Source organism: Sarcophilus harrisii, chromosome 4 (genome assembly GCF_902635505.1).
Source record: "Sarcophilus harrisii chromosome 4, mSarHar1.11, whole genome shotgun sequence".
Classification (NCBI taxonomy): Eukaryota; Metazoa; Chordata; class Mammalia; order Dasyuromorphia; family Dasyuridae; genus Sarcophilus; species Sarcophilus harrisii.
The window spans coordinates 40873544-40895711 of record NC_045429.1 but is presented as its reverse complement, the minus strand read 5'-3'; the positions used below and the strand labels follow the sequence as shown (position 1 = coordinate 40895711).

At 32.0% G+C, this 22168-nt stretch overlaps 1 protein-coding gene across 4 annotated transcripts in view; it reads right to left on the bottom strand.

Annotated features, from left to right (window-relative positions):
• The window catches only part of SSX2IP (SSX family member 2 interacting protein), a 69838-nt gene that overhangs the window by 20218 nt on the left and 27452 nt on the right, over positions 1-22168 (bottom strand). For all 4 annotated transcript variants that reach the window (XM_031969402.1, XM_031969399.1, XM_031969401.1 and 1 more), the window contains 7 exons: positions 17944-18067; positions 16093-16262; positions 15677-15889; positions 12843-12953; positions 11140-11275; positions 4529-4604; positions 4249-4426 (listed from right to left, as the gene is read on the bottom strand). In XM_031969402.1, coding sequence (XP_031825262.1) covers positions 4249-4426; positions 4529-4604; positions 11140-11275; positions 12843-12953; positions 15677-15889; positions 16093-16262; positions 17944-17986 — 927 coding nt within the window. In that variant the 5' untranslated portion in view covers positions 17987-18067. The remainder of the gene's footprint in view (positions 1-4248; positions 4427-4528; positions 4605-11139; positions 11276-12842; positions 12954-15676; positions 15890-16092; positions 16263-17943; positions 18068-22168) is intronic.

Genomic DNA, 22168 nt, shown 5'->3' with positions numbered 1-22168 from the left:
TCTCTTTTTTTTTTCCTCTCGTGGTTTGTTCCTTTGTTCTGATTTTTCTCCCCCAATATAACTCATCAGGAAATGTGTCTAAAAGAAAAATAAATGTACATGTAATACCCCCCCCAAAAAAATTTTTTTTTAATTTAAATAAGACTACTCAGAACTGATACTAATTACAAAATATAAACAAACAGTAGAGCAAATTGTAAAGTTAACTCACAGAAATAAATTAACATAACCTAAGAAACACCAACTAAAGAAGGGAAAAGATTCCCTCCTCAACCTAGACTATTAGGAAACTAAATTGGATGGAAACTTGTCAGAAATTTGAATTGACTAACATTTTATTCCATGTACATATAGGAAGATCCAAAATTCCTTGTACAGATAGGAAGACAACATTTTTAAAAATCAGAAGAAAACAGAATGGAGTGTCTACAAAATGTAGGTAAATTTGTAACCAAAAAAGATATAGAGATTTACAAAAGAAAAACAATTTTGGTGACATTGAAAGACTCATTCAATGCATAAGAGAAACAAGTGAATGTTAAGAAAAAAAAAAAAAAAAAAAAAAAAAAAAAAACACCTTTCATTTAATATCTAAGACAAACAGCAAAGTGTTAAGTATGCAAATGGTCAATAAGCCTAAGTTTTCTCCTTCTTACTAGTAAAAGAAATGCCAATTTAAAGAACTTGCAGATTTTATCACACACCAAATAAACTGGCAAAGATAATAAAAATGAAAAGAATCAATGTAAAACAGCTCTGAGAAGAAAAAAACATCAACAATATTCTTCTGGAAGATCTATATTAGTCCAACAATTCTAGAAAACCCTATGAAATTGTCTTAGTCACTTATCTGTTGAAACCTTTTAACCCAGAAATTCTAGTGGCTAAGTTTATTCCTCCCCCCCAAGATGAAAGAAAAGAAAAGGGGGACAGAGGCAGAGAGAAAGTTCCTTGTTAATAACAGGATTTATCTTGACAGCAAAATCTGAAAACAAAATAAGTGCTCCACAATTCAAGGAACAGATCCCATCTATGTCGATGAAAAAGGAAGCTATATGGAGTTGTTAAATGGAGAAGAGAGCAATCACAGAACTTGAGGGTAGTAGAACCTTAACCTCCCCCAGGCCCTTACTGCATATACTATTATGAGCAAGTCATTTAACTCCTCTGACTTGCAGCTTCCTCATGTGTAAAATCAAAGAGTCAAACTCAATAACTCCTTTCCAGCTCTAGGTCTGTTATTCTCTTAATGGAATTAAATAATTTCTTTCTCTTCTTGGGAGAGGGTGGGATACAACACAGGGATAACTATGTATATGTCTACTGTTAGAATCCATTACTATGTCATTTAGCTTTGCTTAAATAAGGAAGAGTTGCAGTGGGAATGGTAGCAGTTAAGGAAACATAACCAGTATTATAAGCAAAAGAACTAAACTGCTTTCTAAAAGCCTTTTTATTTTTCATTTGTATCAAAGAAGTCAGTGCTTACAAGAATCCCTGCAATTAAGCTGAACAAAGTATTTAAACAAACTTGGTTGTATTAATGTGCAACATTAGGTTTCTAATGTTTATTCTTTTAAATGAAGAATAATCTTTAATGGGAAAAGATCATATGCTACTAACGCAAAATTATTTCATGGAGAGAACATTGAATTAGTTGTCAAATAAAAACAGTAATTTTTAGTGTTAGTTCTATCACTAGCTGGGTTAGTACCTCTGGATACTGCTAAAATCAAGCAGTACCTATCCCACAAGACTGCAATCAAACCAAAATGAGACTGTGTATCTATAAAAATGCTTAGACAAGTATAAAGTGCGCTCCAAATTTTTTTTTAAAGAAACAGTTAAAAAAATTGAGATTTTTGGATGAAAAATGTTACCAGTATTATCATGTACATAACACGTCTCTGCATGTGGCAAACCTTCAAACAAAAATCACTGAATAGATTAAAATAACAATCAAAAAGCTCCATGTTGTTTAAAAATCTTTATCAAATACATTTCTCTTCCAAGTTCACTCAAACTAAATGCCTTGCTTCTTTATTTCACTCTACAATTCTTAACACTCCCTCAGAGGTGGGGGTCTTGCTTTTTCATCTGATGATCTCATCAGCTCCCATAGAATCAATTATTCTCTATAAAGAGGAGCCCCAAGTCTATACCCAGACCTAATCTCTGTGAAACTCTAATCCCTGAATTAACAATTGTCCCAGTGGACATTTTGAACTGGATGCCCTATAGTTACATCAACCTCAACATGTCTGTTCAAGAGCATCTGTCAATCTTCCCTGGAGCATTTATCAATTTTCCAGTCATCCAAGTTCATTAATTTGGGTCAAAATTTCTCACTGTTTTTCACCCTCCATTTGCCAAATATGATTTCTTCCTACACAGTATCACTCAAATATGTCCCCTTTTCTCCACTCATTTATTGGGCCATCATCACCTCTAATCTGGAATATTATAAATATAACTATTTTGTCTCCTTACTTGAAGCCTCTCCCTATTCCAATTTACCCTCTATATACAGCTGCCACAGTCATTCTCCTTAAGGCTCCTGATCAAGTCACACATCTTGCTTCCTCCCAGCTTCAGCAAACTCTGGTGATCCTATATCTATTTCCTCTTTGACATCTTCATCTCTTCACAAAACTGGTCCCTTTCTACCTTTCCAACTTAGCTTTCCACGTACTGACCTCCTCTTGATTGCACATAAATGACCCTCCATCCACTGCCCTCTGGGTTTTTGCCCTAACTATCCCACTTGCCTAGAATGTACTCTCACCTCTACCTTATAAACTCCTTAAATATCAAGAATGCAGCTCTACAATCACCCCCTTGTACCTTTCCCAATGACTTTGCATTTATTTTCAATGTATTCAATATATATTCCTTAAGATTTATATACATTCATGGTATCTCTCACAATCTAAGCTCCTAGAGAGAAAAGACTGTTTTAACTTTTTGTCTTTATATCCCCCATGCCTAGCAGAGGTCCTGGCAAACAGAAAATTTAATAATGCTTGCTGATTAAAAAAGGTATTTTTTCCCATGACCTATTACATAGAGCTGTGTGAGTCACTGAGAATAGAGGCAATAGTCCCCACTCTCCTCTGGGAACTAATACATTTAATAAAGATAAATTTTTAAAAAATAGGATATAGGCTAGAATGGGATTAAGGGTTTTTAATTTATCAAATACAGAAATGAGAATGAGGATTATCTGTAGATGGAGTAGAGGAAAAAAATAAACACAAACCTTTCATGGAAGAGACTGAAGAGATAGCAGGCAAGCAGGGAAATAAGCATTTATTAAACACCTACTTTGTACCACGCACAGTGATAAATAATATGATCTCATTTGATCTTCATTAACAACCAAGGGAAATAGGTACTATTATCCCAATTTTGTAATTGAGGAAACTAAAGTAAATAGAGATTAAGTGACTTTTCTAGAATTCACAAGTAATTATCTAAGGCTAGATTTGAATTCAGGGTGTACTCCTAAATCCAGGCCCAGAGCTCTATCCAGTTTACCACCTGATTTAAAAAAAACATATATTTCAAGAGGCTATTGTGGAAATAATCCATTTTATTTTCTTCCCCACTTAATAGTATTTTATTTTTTATCAATTACATGTAAAGACAATTTTTAACATTCTTTTGTAAGATTTTGAGTTCCAAATTCCCCCCCCCCCTTTCCCTCTCCTCCCAAGATGGCAAGCAATCTGATAGACAGATTATATGTGTATAATCATATTAAATATACGAAAAAATCCATTTTAACAACAGGAAGCAATGTGCACAAATGCGTAAAATGGAGAAAGCAGCCCCAGTTTATCTTCAATACAGAAAGTGTGAAATAAGGCTGAAAATATATGAATGATTTAGACCTGTAACAGTCGAGTATCAGATTAAAGAATCTATAATTCTTGCAAGCAATAAGAACCACTGAAACCTGGTGACAAATCGCATGATTAGATTTCTGTGAGAGGTCTATAGAATGGGTTATGAAGGGGGAAGGCAAAAAAGACCAATTAGGAGGCTGTTAATGATAATATAGACATGCCCAGGGTGGAGCTGATTATACCCTTTTCCAAATAAACTCCATCTAATTTTCCTATTGCTCATCCATTCTCATCCATTTTTTGTGGAAAAGGGGAGGAAATCAGCAAAGGAAGGAGGGTAGTATCAGAAACTTAGTAAAATAATTCTTGGTATGACATAAGAAAAATTAAAGATACTTACAGCCCCGGGACTATCTTCAGCCTTTTCTTTAGGTTTTTGCTTTTGTGGCGCCAGAAGAGAAATCATTTCCTTTTTCATTTGCTGAAGAACTTTCTTGAGCTCAGCATTTTCCAACAGAATTTGTTTCTGGCGTTGTTCATAATCATTCAACAGAACTTTATACATTTCATCTTCATTCCTTCATTATTTGGAAGAGAAGGGTACAGTCAGAATTAAGAATATTATAAAAAAAGAAATTTAGTTTAAATACACAAATTTGGAAATTTTAAGTAAATATTACCTAGCTTCAGTTTTGCCAGTTCTCCAGGCTCCTCTCTTTCCATCTGCTCTCCCTACATAATTTAAAATATCCATAGCTACCAATAAGGGGAAAAAAACAAAACAAAACATGTTATAGGTTTCAAAGTTTTTAAGAACTAAATCTATGCCATATAATGGCAGAGAAGAAGAAAGGATTATATTATAGATCAACCTGAGTCTTTATCAGGTTTAACACTGAATGAATTCATGTGCCAGCCCAACCTCTTTCCCCCTACAATGTTTCTACTAAGGGAAGAAAATGGAAAAGTTGAGGGGTGGGGGTTGAAGTAAAGCAATATTGTCCAATAAAAAGTAAAATAAAGCTTAAGAGCTTTATTATAAACTTGTATGCTTATGAATTTCTGTTGAAAGTGTTGAATATCCTTCATTCCAAATGGGAGCCAAAAAATCCACATAATCTTAGGCTACATTGAGGCATAATAATGCCCACCACTAGGAAAATGGTAATTCTATTTATTCATCAGTGTCTTGCTTAGTTCTGGGCATATTGTTCTAAGGAAGGAAGAGATAAACTAGGGAACTTTCAGAAGAAAGAGATCAGTATGGCAAAAAGCTTCAAGATTATGCCTACATGATGAATCTTGCTTGGAGGACCAAGTATGATGGTGTAGAAATAAAGACTGACAGAAGGATATGACAGCTAACTTCAAGCATCTGAATAGCTAACATGTAAAAGGGGGATTATATCAGGAATAATTAAACTGAGATCTATGAACTTTTAAAAAAATATCTATTTGATGAATGTATTTCAATATAACTGATTTCCTTTGTTCACTTACAAACATTATTCTTTAAAGGGGTTTCTGGTTTTTACCAGACTATCAAGGAAATCCAGAACAAAAAAAAAATTGTTTAAGTCAAAATCTATAAAGTTTGAGGGGAAAAAAAAGATACTTTACCATTTTAAAACCTTACGTTATAAAATATTTTACATAAATTAATTTACTTTATCCTCCTATTCTAGGTAGTATAAATGCTAAGGCCAGTGACCTTGTCAATGTAGTGATTTCCTTTCAATAATGCAAATTACAATGAATCTGAACTCTTTAATCCTTGAGTCTCTTTGTCCATGTCCCACTGCATATGATGGGAGGGGAAAATGTGAGATTCATTAAACTCACTAGGAAGTTTTCTTCTACATCTACTTCAGCTCTTGAAAATATAAAGCTAGCCATCACTTATCTCTAGTTCTTGCTGTATAAGTTGCCCCCTACTCTCTTCCAGCTGTACATCAATCAGGAAGTATGCTTTTTGCCCTATTTCCTGGATAATTCTTGGTTGGTAATAAGCATTAGCCTATTCACACAAATATTATGCAACACCTTCCCCCCCCCCCCCCATTATCCTCTGGGTGTTTTAAGTTTTAATTTTTCAGAAAATGTGGTATCCTTGACTCACAATCATAAAACCTCACCAGAACAGATTAATATTGGTGTCCAAAAAAAAAAAAAAAAAAAAAAAAAAAAAAATCTTGCTTCCAGGAAAATCTTGCTTCCAGGAGAAGTTTTGGATCATTAAAGAACACAATTTCCCAAAGACAATCTAAATCTAGTATTAAAGAGTATTAATATTAAATAATTATACTGATATTATTAAGATTGTTAATAAACATTTTAGGATCCCTCAGTATAAAGACATTTAAAGTATTTCAGGTTTTTTTGTTTTTTTTTCTAGTTCCTTTTATTTCCCCTCTCTCCCAAACACACATTTTTAGGTACTTTGTATAATTGAAATTTAGAATTATAAGTGAAAATTATACTTAGTTTTCAGTTTTCTTGATAAAGATGATCATGTTACTAATAAAATGTTTCTAAAACAGAGCTCAAACTATTTAGGAAGCAAAGAAAAAGACCTAATAAAAGACACTTTGCAAAATAATCCCTTAAATTCCTTAAAGTATCTTGCCCCTAAATAACTTGATTCCCCCCAAATTTAAACTCTTCTTGCCCAAGGAGAACCCAAGTTTTTAGTATGTCACTTAAAAAATAGACCTGAAAAATTATTAGGAAAAACATCAAAACTGCTATGCTAGTAACAGAATTTTAAGGATTTCATTTTTAATTGCCACTGATGTTGTTTTTATAACCACAGCATTTACCACAGTACTGTGCATATATGTTGTCATTTAATAAATTGAATTGTACTTGATTTTACTAGTTTATAGATCATTTTAAAAGTAGGCAATCAATCAACCTTAAATCTTCCTAATAATCTTCTATCAAAATGTTCTATCTTAGCTACATTAGATAAAAGTTTTCCCAGATGGTATTACCATCAAAAGTGAGCAAAACACTATCACCAATCTCCAAAAACCATGCCTGCTGAAATAAATGAAAAGTAGATTTGGATGTTTATCTCAATCTCTACCCTTTCTTGTCAATTTAGCAAACTTATGGTATTTCTGAGAGAGGACTGAGATAGGGAACTTTTCAATTGCTACCTTTTAATCTGCTTTAGTTATCTGAAATAATATAAAAGCTTCATGATAATACCAACTAATAAATCACTTAAAAACAACATTGTAAAAGACTCACGTAAGAGTTAAAATGAGGAATATTTTATGCTTCAGTTGAACTCAAAAAAGGGGTAGCAAACATGGTCTCAGATAAGGCTATTGTAAGCAAGAAATATGAAGGGGAGACAAGCAAGGAAAATACATTAGTTTTACAGGCACCAAAAAAACGATGCAACATGTGTCTATACACAGATATACATACATACATCCACCCCGCCTCCCCAATAACATAGTATCTAAAAACTTAAGGGAAAAGCTAATTTAATTACAAGAGGAACCAGAGATTGTAAAAAAAAAAAAAAAAAAAAAAAAAAAAAAACACCTATAATAGTAGTGGGCCCTCAAATGGACTTCTTTACATCTAGAGGGCTTCTCAAAGGGGGCCAAGTACATTGTCCCTCAGACTGTTGGAGGGCCGGACTATAGTAAAAACAAAAACTTTGTTTTGTGGGCCTTTAAAATAAAGAAACTTCATAGCCCTGGGTGAGGGAGATAATCATCCCTAGCTGCAGCATCTGGCCCGTGGGCCATAGTTTGACGACCCCTGTTCTAGACAATCTAGTAAAACAGAAAAACTAGAAATTTTAGATCTCTGACGATTATTGAATAAGAACAGAAAGATTTTATAGGTTTCTCAGCCATATATATATATATATATATAGTACTTTACAAAAACTAGACATATATAGTGAAGCATAAAAAATACCTCACCCAAATGCAAAAAAGTTGAAATACTGAGCCCATCATTTATGGATCACAATGCAATAAAAATCTTATGATGAAAAAAATCCAAAATTAATTGTATACCAAATAATACTAAAAGAAAAGAAAAAAAAAAACCTGGTGTGGAAAAAAAAACAAATTACAGATATGGAAATTTTTAAATAAAATGTAATAAGACAACATACCAATGTTTAGAATGCAGCTAAAGTAATTCTTATAGGAAAATATATCTCTAAAATACTTTCATCAACAAAAGGGAGAAAAAATAATTAATTGGACATGCAGCTAGAAGAATTAAAGAGCAAGATATAAAAAAATCCCTCAAAAATAATTAATTTCTGAAAATCAAAGAAGCGATATGAAAAAAAAAATTGAAAAATTTAAGCTTAAAGCTGATTACAAAAGAAACTGATAGTTGATTAAAAAGTTGCATTTTTTAAAAGAAACAAAAAATTTATGACAACTTAAGTAAAATATTATCAGAACTTATACTGTCAAAGAACATACCTACAAAACTTTTAACTTAAAATAAATTAATAAATATTTACAAAAATATGTTATATTAACAAAATAAAATAAGATTACTTAAAACTCATTATCAGAAAAAGAAATTAAAAGTAACAAATGAATTTCCAAAGATAAAAGCTTCCAGACTAGATGGATTTATAAATAAATTCTATCAAACATTCAGTGAACAATTCATTCCAATATTACATAAACTGTTTGCAAAATTAGAGGAAAGAGATCTAAATAGTGGTCTTTATACATAAAAGAAAAGATAAAGCAGAATAACAAAACTACAAAACAATGTTTAATGAACACTGATGCCAGAATTTTAATATAAAATATTAGTAAACAGACTACCACATAGTATTCAAATTTGTATTTATACCAAGCATGTGAAATTGTTGACTCAATGGGAAAAAAAACACAAACATAAGAAACCACATCAATAACAAAGTGTTATCTCAAGAGATGATAAAAAGAGTTTTAACAAAATCCAATTCATTCCTATAAAAAAAAAATTTTAAGTTAGAAATAAGCTTTCCTTAATATAGAATAGTAGTATTTATTTAAACCAAGAATAAGCATTAAGTGTAAAAGAGAAAAGTTGGAAGGCTTTCCAATTAGATCAAGAGGAAAGCAAGAATGTTTATTATTGTGATTATTGTTTGTGACTATTGCTTAAAACATTGCTAGAATAGAGATAAAATGAGAAAAAAGAAATTAAGAGAATAGAACATAGCAAAGAAGAAGTACCCTAGCTTTTTGCAGGTCATATAACTTATCCAGGAATCATAGAGTCATTTAAAAATCAAATGAAACAATACATTCAAAGTTACAGGAAACAATCCACAAAGTTAAAAGCAAAAGTTGTGGAATATAAACAAATGCATATATAAATCAAATAAATAAAAAATTAGTATATTACTAAAGAAAAAAAACATACTACAGAATACAGAAATTAGGATAGTTCTAAGTAATTGGAGAAATATTACTTGTTCAAGGGTAGGATAAGCTAATATAATAAAAATGACAATACTGCTTAAGCTAATTGACTTATTCTGTGCCAAAACAATCAAACTACCACAGGATTATTTTATAGAACTAAGAAAAATAACTAACAGCGAAACTATTAAGAATATCAAGAAAAATTAAGGAAAAAATGGGAACAAGGCTCACCAGTACTAGATCTCCATTATAAATACTATAAAGCTATAACCATTAAAAACAACTAAAAGTTTAAAAATGGGAGCAGTCGATATATGAAATAGATTAGTTTTAACACATACAAGAGTAAATAAACACAGGAGCATATAGTATTCAATAACCCTCAAAAATCACCATTTGGTAATAAATGCTAAAAATCCTTGAAAGGAATGTGAAAGATGCCATCTCATATAGAGATGAAGATAAATTGTAAATGGAGATATGACTTAAAATACATAAAAAGTGGCCTCAAAAGCAAAGTTATATTAAAATTATTAAACTGTACATAGTTTGATTCAGACATACCACAACTAGACATATACCCTAAAGAGATAGTCATATATTATTTATACACACTTCTAGAAATCTCTTTTTGTAGTGGCAAAAAACTGAAAACTAAAGGAAGTGTCCATCTATTGGGGAACAGCTAAACATTATGATTTATGAATATATTATTTTTATTATTATGTCATAAGAACTGATGAAAAATGGGCAGTTTCAAACTAAACTGGAAAGATTTATGTAAGCTGATACATAGTGATGCAAGCAACAGCAAGTTAACAATTTATACAATGACAACAACATTTAAAAAAACAACATTCAAAGAATTTAGTAAGTCTTATCTATATGCAATAAAAGAACCACAATATCAGATGGCTGCAGATGAATCACATGACTAGGTGAAGGAGTCATGCATTTCTGAACATGGCCCATAAGAAATCTGTTTAGCCTGATTAGGCATAGTATCATTGTTTCTTTTCTTTTTCTTTTTGTTATTGTAACTGGAATGCAGGCATAAAGATGGAGAAAGTGAAAATAAATGTTTACTAACTGAAAAAATATATATTATAAAGGTTGCTAATTGCCTGACACTAAAGCTTTTAAAATCTTTCTTAACCGATTTAAAAAGAAAGAGAAAAAGAAAAAAAAAAAAAAAAGCCAGAGGTACAGTTCAGACAATACTTTAAGACAAAACTCTAGGATTTGATTTCTTTACTAGGTTCCTCAAAGTTAAAAGTGATCTAATTTCAAAGGACTTAATAATCTTTTTATAAAAAGCCATTTAAATTATATTTTCCCCTCTATTAAAGTATAAGAACCTTGAGAGATTCTTGAGACAAACAACAAACATTTTACTTATCTATTTCCCTCAGTACCTATCCCAATGAAAGGCACACACAGCAAGCACTTAAATGTTTATAGAATTAACACTAAAAATAATGCATGCTTTTTTATTGTATAATCACTCTATTTTAATTCTGAAGACCATGTCATAACTGTTCCTTGCCTTGTCAGTTTTGCAATATTCTTTGACCAAAATGAATTCAGAGCAGACTGTTTTAAGGCTTAATGTTTCTATATCTCCTCTTCAATGTTAGAAAAATAAACAACTATTAGGTTAGGAAAATTAAAAAAACTGTTAGCTGCTTACAGACAAAGCAGGCAATTCTCCTTTTCCACAAAGCAATACTTTATTGCTTTATGGATTTTCTTTACCTAAAACCAAAGAATGAAAATATAACACTCCAAATTAATATAATCCTTATAGTTGATTTTTTTTAAATCAAAACATCCCCCCAATAATTACAACTTCTTTAAGACTTTATTTGTCAGATGTTTACCTGTTTTTTTATCCTTTTTATTCATAACAAGTTGATGAAGACGTTCCTTTAGCTTGTTATATTCACGCTCTTTTCTCTTCATATCATGATTATACTGAGTTGCCCGACTTGCAATGATATTCTGTAATTTTTGTACCTTAAAAAAAAGGTGTTTGCTTTTAAATAGGTATTCCTTTAAACAATTTATGCATTTGTATTAATAATTCCAAAAGTGACTAAGTAAAAAGCTTTTCTTCCTTGGGTATTGTGGATGAGGACTAGATCACATTCATCTCACCTGTCTATATTAACTGTAAAAAGGTCAAATCTTAAGAATTAAAAAAAAATCAATCTTATTTCTGCAAAACATCATACTAGTACAAAGCCTTATTTTCTTCTAGCAACTGAAATACTGCTTTATTATGGCACAGGGCAATTGCTTGAATCTCAGAGGTGCTTCATATGATGAAGGCTTCAAACAAAGGGGCAAAAATTGTTGTCCAAGGAACAGCCTAGTTAAGTTCAAAAAGCTCATCAGCTCTCATGTTGGGCCAATCAGTAAGTGATGAGGTTTTTTGACTAAATCAATTAAACCACTTAAATTGTGGAGGAAATAGAATCTCTATATATAAACCAATTGAATGAATCACAAATCCTTAAGGTTTATTAATTTATTCACTAATTCTGAAAAATGCTAGATTGTTTTAATAATTGTCAACTCAGAATAAAATACTTCTAAGCTCTACAATAATCTCCTCCATCCCAAACATATAAAAGTACCTTGCCCCTCAATTCTAATGCACAATCCATTAACTATTAACATAAGTCCAATGACTATATATAGGAATTCTTATTCAATATTAGTGTTTGTATGTCAAAGAGGAGGACTCCCATGACGAGATGATAATCTATATATAATCACTTTCAAAATGAGATAATTTGGGTTCTACTATCCTCCAGCCAAAATGCTGCTCTGAATTCTATACAAAATTGTCTAATTCAAAGTACTACAGGATTTTTAGTTAGTTGCCACCAAATTTGGTAGATATAGATCTGCTGAGGTAAAATCATTTCTAAAAAAAAATTTTTAAACCAACTATCTCAAACTAGCAATTAAATATACTTAATACATTTTATACTATTATTGAAAGTAAACAGGGTATTCTGGATTTTGAATTATCCCATATCAAGGATTATATAGCAGGGCAATTGAGACAACAGCTTTCTTACACATCAATAAAAAAAAAGTCTGAACTCCAAAAACCGAATCTACAAACTTAAGTTTCAACTCAGCAGGACTAAACACAAAACTAAAAATAAGATATCATTGCCTGGTGACAAAAATGATATTTGAGATACAATATTTTTTGTACTAACTCCCCATCCCACCCCCACTAATATGTGTGGCAATGTTGAGGGTATCATTAGGTGAAAAGGAGGGTGGAGCAGGAGTTGGAAACATATGGTGGACATTAAAAGGGTCAACTTTAAAAAGTGAAAGCAAGTCAGAAGAGCAGTTAGCCAGGAGAGGGGAAGTTAATTAACTGACAAAAAAAGCAGAAAAGACATTAAATCTGAAGTTGAACCTTTAAACTGAAACATGACACACCACACGACAATATAGGACAAGATTTGGCTCTTTCCTACTTTAAAGAAAGAATAGAAACAAAATCTCTATAACTTTTATTACGCAGGGGGAAAAAATGACTAGGACTAGGACTCACCTCATCCTTCTCATTTTTAAGCAACTGGTGCAAGTTTCTGTTCTTGCCTTGTAGCTGTCTGTCTCTCTCCTGAAGCCCAATCATTTCCCTCCTAGATGTTTCTAGTTGTTCCTAAAACATCCATATTCAGCCTTAAGTAAAACTCACATTGAATTCAAACCTAGTACTCTTAGGAGTCTAAATAAGTTATAGATACATTAAAATTCTTGGCATCTAAAAGATGTCTATTTTCACACAAGATGTTTTTCTTTCAATGAAGACTGGCTAATAAAATGAGGAAGACAACCAAGTGGCAACAGCAAAATTTATACAACCAAAGGAATGTCATTTCTTGCAAATTAAGCACATCTGAAGGTGACCCAATGCTACCATTATTCAAAATGTTGGTGCAGCTTCAGAAATAGACTTCAAAGACTACTTCAGAATCTTTTGAACATACTCAGAAGAGTCAACTCATTACTCTTTCTGATTCAGTTTGGTTTTGGAGATAGGTGAAATTAAGTTGAGTCAAATTTGATGAAGATAGTTGATAACATGTTTTTGAATCAAAATTAGGTGTAACTACAAAGTAACTTAACTGATTTTATTACAGGGCTTATTAAACTCTAAAGTTAATTTCCCAAAGAATTAAAAACGTTCTAAACAGCATGATTAGAACACAAGAGAGCAGCCCAAAATGCCTGCCTCTGAAAGAAACAACATGCCCTGGGGTGCATAAATGTTGATGTTTGTGGATTTATAGTCACATCTTATATATACTCTTTGAAATGCTCCTGTTTTTCCAAACCTGTAGAGAAATAACCATTAGCCCACTGTTTCCCCTTTATGTTAGGTCCAAACTACTGAGGAAAGCAGATTAGTATTCTAATTCACAGCAATTAATGTCTCAATCCAATTCTGGAAAATGGAAAAGGAAGAGAATTCAGGGATCCATCTTTTAGTTCTCAGATTTTCCGAATAAAATTTTAGCACAGTGAAGAAACTCTCATAATTTAACTTTCATGGATCCTCTACCCACAGAACCCACCCAGACCTTGAATGGACTTTTTAGAAAGCCTATACCAGTTATCCCAGGAAGTCCTGTAGGGAATAGAGTGTGCTATACCAGAGTATTGACCAAAGTTCTGTGGAACTTTCCAAACTATTAATTTTTCAGTCCAATGAGATTTACACATTGAGCTAATCTCAACTGGTGTCCAGGATGTTTTATTAAAAAAAAGGAAACATTCTTAAAACAAACAGCAAAAAAAAAAAAAAAAAAAAACCTGTTACTGTGAATCATTTGAGCTCAAGAGAAAATGAGTTTTTTAAAAAGCAACTGATACTATTCCCCAATATTTGGCTACAAAGGCAGACAGAGCAAGGCAGCAATTGTTAGGAGTTAAGCAAGAATCAACTCTAAAATTCCAAAAAGAATCAAAAAAGTCAAAACAGACCAGCCCCCATCCCAACACCTATAATATATCATTTTCCTACCAAAGAATATTTTAAAAGTTAATTTTTGCCTGGAAAGATCTACATGAACTGATGTTGTATGAAGTGAACAGAACCAGGAAAACACTGTGTGCAGCAACAAGATTATTATATGATGCTCAACTGTGACTTGGTTCTTTTCTCAACAATGCAGTGATTCAAGGCAATTCCAATAGATTTGGAATGGAAAATGCCAATCCCATCAAGAGAAAGAACTCTGGATACTGAATGTGGAATCAAAGCATATTTTCACCTTTTTGCTTTTTTTCTTTCTTTCATGCTTTTTTCCCCTTTTGGTCTGATTTTTAATTGCATAATATGACAAACACAGAAATATGTTTAAAAGGATTACACATATTTAACTTATATCAAATTGCTGTCTAGAGGAAGAGAGAAAAATTAAGAAAAAGTTTTACAAAAATGAATGCTGAAAACAATCGTTACTGTATTTGGAAAAATAAAGTACTATAAAAACATAAAATAAAACAATTTTTTGTTCTGTTCAAGAGAAGCAGGGAAAAATCTGAGAAGATGCATAATGAGGAAGGAAGGAAAGAGAGACAGAGAGACACAAGAGACAGAGAGAGAAGCAAAGAAAAAGAGATGGATAATCAGGGATCTTTTTAAATAAGGAAGATGATTTGACTATATTAAGAAAGATTCAGAATACTGTGATTCTTATTTATATAATATACATAATAAACTAAAGAAAATATATGATATCCATTTTACAAGTTAATTCAGAAAATCTTTTTTTCTTAATAGACTGACTAGCAATCTTTTTAAAATTGCTAATGTGATGTAGCAGATCAATCACCAGGGGGAAAAAATTCTTCTGTTAAATAAACAAAGTAATGGTATTTTGTCACACATTGCCATAATCTTCTCATCTGAAAGCCCAGGAGGCTTCAGCAAGGAACAGCTCATCATCTATGATTGCTTAACTCCTGGCCCACTATTATATTGAGTATTGGGTCCTTTGGTACGAGCTTCCTTTAAATAAAAATATTGGTCTCAGGTTTGAGCACTAGTTTCTTAATAGGACTGTTTATTAGTGTCATCTTCTTTGTTAGGAAACAAGTTCTTTAAAATCATAAATTTCATCATTATTATTCCTTAACTGTATCTGCTATATCCAGATGGCCACAAAAACAGTTCATAAAGTAAACATCTTCATTATAAATATTAAGATGTAGAAATTAATGCCTTCTTGCATTAAGTACTTGCATTAACACACAAACAACAATAGTAAGATAATTATCACTAAAGTTTATTTAACATGTTTGGCAAATAAAATAATGAAAATGTCTAGCATTAATTTACATAACATAATTCAAATGCAAATTGAATATAATTTCTACCTTCAGCTTGGAATAGCAGTTCTGCAGATGGTCCATATCACTTCCCAGTTTCAAATTCTGTGTTTCCACATTTTCCTGAGCTAGGAGGTTCTTTCGATGAAGTACAAGTAGTTCATGGATACAATTTAAAACTGCAACTATATTTAAGTCTCTTTTAACCTCTTTACCTTTGGACTCTTCACATAATGAAGGAAAACCTAAAGTAGTCAGCTCCTGGTAGGAGAAAAATATTTTTTTTTTCTAAAAGCATTTGTTGAACAAACTTAAAGAGGTAGATAATGACTTTCAAAATTATGCCCAAAATATTTGAATAACATAATATACTTGTCCTTACTATATAAAGTTTTCTCTCAGAGCTATTAAGACTCTTTGGTTGACTAAACTGATTTCTGCCCATATTTTATTTTTTAAATTACCTGGTCAAGATAGGATATACTCTGGTCAACATTCTCTTCTGTGCAGAAAGCCCTGAAAAAACTGTGCACACTCTTTGCCAAAGGTAGTGAAGGACACAGAACTTGCTGTGAGTATAAACTTGAAGGAGACATATTGGTTTCTGAGGTAAACTGAGAAATATTTTTGCTTTCTGGAAGTCAAGAAAAAAATACTTAATATAAATTATTTAGAATATTCACCAAAAAAAGGTACTCTAAAGTTATGTGGATTTTAAGAGTATTGTCAAATTATAAGGATTTTTAATTAAAAAAAAATACCATTATATTCATTTCCATGAAGGGTCAGGGTCAATGTATATAATAGTTTTTAAATCATTTTTTCTCCTATCCCAACCACCATTAAATTAGCATGTAAAACTTTAATATAGACGTAATGAATAACAAAAATCTATTCAACCTATACCACACATAATTTATAAAAATTGTCAGAGAGCCAACACACATTTATTAAGCAGTTACAATGTGAAAGTCCCTAGTCAAGGTGCTCATAATCTAATAAATAAATATGTAGATGGAAGGTAACATCAAGGGTTCAAGGTAGCACACACCAAGGGGGACTGAGCAAAACCAATAAAAGGTAGGGTTTGAGCTGAGCCTTAAAGAAAGCTGTGAAAATTAAAGAGGCAGTAGTGATGGAACAGAGCACTGCAAGCAACAGACTGTGTTCAAGGAACTGTTAATTTGCTAGAAGCCCCCACCTATTACATATATTGTGACCAGCATCAAGTCACTTCACCTTTTAAGTATCAACTTCCCCATTTGTAAAATGAAGAGAGCATTCATAACATGCACACACGCTTGTTTGTATATGTATGTAAACTTATATGGAATTTAAGATATATGAATATCAACTACTATAAAGTAGGATTAAGACAAAAAAAAAAAAAAGATTGATCACATGGTGAGAAAAACTGACAGTTCATGTGATACCTCAGTAACTTGGCAATGTTAAAAGATCTAGAACAAAGTCTCACGGACATGGCAGATTGCTTACTGCTTGAGAAAGATTTACAGGAAATGAGGGATAAGAACTATACAAGATAGGCAAGCAGGTAAGAGGAAGTACTAACCTCAGTGAAATTAGAGCTCCAGAAGCAGTCAGTAATCATTAAGTGAGTACTAAGTGCCACACACAATGTTAAGTGTCAGGATGCAAAGAAAGGCAGAGTAGTTCTTGACCTCCAGAAGCTCATAATCAAGTCTATGTGTAGAGATTTTGGCCTTGGCAAGGAAAAGGACCACCTCTTTGTCCAAGAATGAGTTAAGGAGGCAGAAAATGAGGTCAAAAAGTTTTGAGATGAAGAAAATAGGAAAAGATGCCAATATTAAATGGCTTCAAGTATATCTCAGTAAAAGGTAACATTCCTCAGCTAAGAGGTAGGAAAAGAAGGGAGAGATGAGTACAAGGGGCTTAGAGATAGAAGAGAATCTCTAGAATGGTTTCTGGAGGGAATATGCTAGGCAATCAACTAGGAAAGAACAAAAAAGAATGCCTTCATGCAATGAGGGCCAAGTTGAAATTGTGTGTAACATGATTTTGTAAATGTCACTTTATTATAGATTTTATTATAGATTTAACAAATATTTTTCCTTCCCTTCTCCTCCCAGTCCTGCAGTGAATTACAAAACAAACAAACAAAAAACCCATAACAAATATGCAAAGTAGATTACAACACTGGGAATGTCCAAAAACGTGTCATATTCACCTCTTGGGAAGGTATTTCTGTAGTCATGTTTTCAACAAATTACTTAACCTAAGTAAAAATTAAAGCTCATTCAAGATACTATACTTTTTAAATAAACTATAATTACCTGATGATGGAATTGGCACTGTAATAGTTTTCCAATCTCCCATAGCAACCAAATCAGTTAGGATACCTGAGTGACTGGCTCAGCAATAATGCATTCAGTCCAACTGCTTCTATGTAGGCATCATCTAAAAACAGAAAGATTTTGTTTCAACAACAATAATACATCTATAAGATGTAGATGTATGAAAATCCAATGCCTAATTATATGACTAAACTAAGTCTCAAAAAAAAAATTGAAAAAAGGAAATATCAAATATTTATCAGAAAAACAGATATAAAACAATATATACTGCAGAATCCAAATATAGTAAGGTTACTACCTCAAGACAAGAGGCACAACTAAGTGATAGGGCAGATAGATAAATGAGCCTGTTGTCACAGAGACTTGAGTTCTAATTAGGCCTTGACCACTTACTAGATTGCATCACCCTGGGCAACTCACTTAATCACCATCTACTTCAATTTCCTCATCAGTAAAATACGGATAATAACTCCTAACTTCTAGTGTTATTGTGAAGATGAAGTTGAGATAATAAAACTCTTAGCACAATGCCTGGTGCATAGTAAGCTATGTAAATATTAACTATGGTTATCATTACTATTATTAAAAATTACTTAGAACAGTCCATAGCACATAATAAGTACGCTATTTTCTCCCTCCAAAGGCATTATAGGTTTTTCATATTACAGTGCATGGCACTTAACATGTTTTCAAATGTCTACATTCATTCATTCATTATACTAAATGCATATACTATGAAGGCTTATGATGAAGCCTAAAGAATGAACTTCTATGGTATAGAACTTCTATGGTATAGGAAGGTACTCTGTAACAGAATTTTACTTTATATTTATTTCTTTTTATATTCAAACTTCTGTCCACCACTGTTTAGAAGAACAATGACTAGAAAGTCTGATCTATGGACAAATGAAGTCCATTCTTTGTTCTGTAACAACAGCTGAGTTAGGAACCCACAGTATTTGAAATGTTGGTTTTTTAATGCTGCATGCTAAATAAAAACAACAAGAAAAAAATTTCTTTGCTATATTATTTCATATTTTCCAAGTATTTAAACCATGATTTTATTAACAATAATACTAAAAAACAGTGAAGTAAATGATGATCCTAACTTGTAATAAGGATGTGTGTAGACATATTAGCATCCATTAAAAAAGTATTCTTTAAAACAGTGTAAACAAAATTCCATAACATCAAAATGTTACTTGAATGTATAAAATGTAACTATAAAAAATTTTAATTTTTTAATTAGGATGACATTATAGCAGATATATAATTTTTAAGAAAAGACCCACATTTCCATACATAACAAAAGAACATGGGGTGAATCAATAAAGGGTAAGTCACTCAATGCATAGAAGTTCCACTTGGAATGGTGTCCAAAAAGCGCCATGAAAATCTAGGAAGAGGAAGGCAATTTGTTTCTGTTTCTCCTCCCTCCCCCCTCTCCCCCCCCATTTTCTGCACATAACTTTTTGGAAAAATGACAGGTAAAGATAAAAAAAAGATTTTTTCCAATAAAAGTAGCCCATTAAAAACAGAAATGTTTTCATTTTTATTCCTATTCCTGAAAGGTTTCAAATTATCCCTATATCCAAGCTGAATCACCCCTCTGCTACTGCTATCCATCTTCATCATTTTTATTACCTGTCTTAGATATTGTTTTAGGCAAATGGGAGAGACATTTAGCCTGCTTTATTTGAATTTAAGAAAAAGGAAAACACAGTATTCACTATGCAAATACCACATCAAGATAGTTGTGCTTCTCTTTCCCCCGTAAGCAAAATTTTAAATTAAAATGAGAACTCCTTTACCATTTTACCTCATAATACCTTTCATGGCAAGGGAAACTAATAATTCTGAAGAGTAAAAAATTCAATACTATTTCCCTAGCTCTAACTTAAAATTTATTTGATAGAGTATCTTAAAGAAATAAAGAAAACATCTATAGTGTCAAATAACAGTACATTTTGGTGAGTTTTCATCTTACACAAAGGTTATTATGTGAAATGGCTTCACCAAGAGTACTAGAGTTTAGTTTGGACTCGAGTCCCATTACACTATTTCAAGAACTTGACATCCAAATCTGACACTAATCTTTTATCCCACACAATATGATACATATCAATTTTTCTGACAATACCAGGGACTATAAAGAACTTCCTATTTTGGGAGCCAAATTAGAAGAGCAGGGACTACTCCACAGAATAAAAGTTGGAGTCTAGACATTAGGTGTAAGTTGTATAATAATTTTTTGCCCATGGCTCCCAAGGACAACAGAACAGGGATTCAAAAGACAACGTTCAAGATAAGGATGAATAACGTACCAAAAGGTCAATATATTATTCTTAATCTTCAAGGACATAATGTGACATGAGATGGGAAAAAAAAATGTATGCTGATATCCTCAAGTCCTTGATCACACTCTTTACAACAATTTACAACAACCTCCATCCCAATGTTCTCCAAGGTTGTATTACACATACACCCCAAAGAATGAGATACTCTATAGGGAATCAGAAAGAAACTACTAAAACTTCCATATGACCACAAGAAAACTGCTATGGTAATAAAGAAGTCCAAAACACTAACTCGGAATAGGACAATAATTTCAAAATGCCTACAGTCTTAAAGGGGAATACAAATTGGGTCTGAAGACTAAAAATTCAAAAAGTATTTTGAAAATCAAATAAAAGAAGAAAAATTGGGGAAATGAATGAAAAGTTATGCAAGATAATTATGAAAAAACAATCAACAGCTTGAAAAAAGAAGAAAACTGACTGAAGAAAACATTTAAAAAATTAGAATTGGCCAAATGGGGAAAAAAATTATCCACTACTGGAAACCATTCCTTTAAAAGTAGAGTCGACCAAATAGAAAAGAAGGCACAAAGCTAATTAAAGAAAATAATTATTTAAAAATTAGAATTGTGCAAGTGAAAGCTAATGACTTTATGAGGCATAAAGAAATCAAATAAATAATAATAATAATAAACCAAAAGAAAAATGTAAAACATTTTGGAAATGTTTTGAAAAAAAAAAACAACCATTGGAAAAACAACTTGCAGAATAATCCAGTAGAGATAATTTAAGAATTGCTAAACTACCTAAAAGCCATGATCAAAAAAAAAAAAAAAAAAAATAGCCAAGACAGCATCTTTCAAGAAACTATCAAGGAAAATTGTCCTAATATCCCAGAACAGAGTGGTAAAATAGTTGCTGAAAGAATCACTGTTCACTTCTCAAAAGAGGAATCCCAGAACTATCTGGTCAAGGAACAAACACATTGCCAACAAACAAAAATAAACAATTCACATATCAAGGAGCTCACAGCCAGGATGACACAGGACTTAGCATCTGCGTTAAAGGACTGGAAGACTTGGAATATCATATTCTGGAAGGTAAAGGAATCTGGACCACAAGAATCAACTACCCAGCAAATTGAGTAATATTTCAGGGGAAAAGATGCATTTTCAACGAAGTAAGAAACTCTCAAACTTTTCTGATGAGAAGAACAGAACTGAACAGAAAATCTGATCTTCAAATACAAGACTCAAGAGAAGTACAAGATGGCATATAAGAAAAAAAACATGTTATTCAAGAATACTAACCTGTTTACATCCCTAAACAGGAAGATGATACTTGTAAACTTTGAAAGCAATATCTTTATTAGGGCAGTTAGGAGGAGTATTGAGAGGATTGCGGGTGATATTTTTTTTAAAAATTAAGGTGAAAAAAGGATTTTACTGGGAGAAAAGTGTGGGAGATAGAATAGGGTAAATTAAATCACATAAAGGAACCAAAAAAGACCTATCACAGTAAAGGGGGAAAAAAAGAGAGGAAGTGAGGATAGTTTAAATCTGGAATAACATTACTCAATTTGGTATAGAAATTTATCTTATCCTATAGAGGAGGGGAAACAGCAAAGAAAAGGAAAGGGGGAGGGGCTGATGGGAGAGAAGGCAAATTGAGAGAATATTCAGAGGCAAAACACTAGCCAGGAAGGGCAGGCTGAAAGGATAGAGAAAATTAACCATAAATGGGGGAGGAAGAATTGGATGGAGAGAAATAGTAATAACAATGAATGTGAACTCTCCCATAAAATGGAAGCATACAGCAGAGTAGATGAAAAGAAATACATTTGAAGCAGGTAAAATATATAAAGACTAAAGGTACAACATAATATATTATGTTCCAGCTAAATTAAA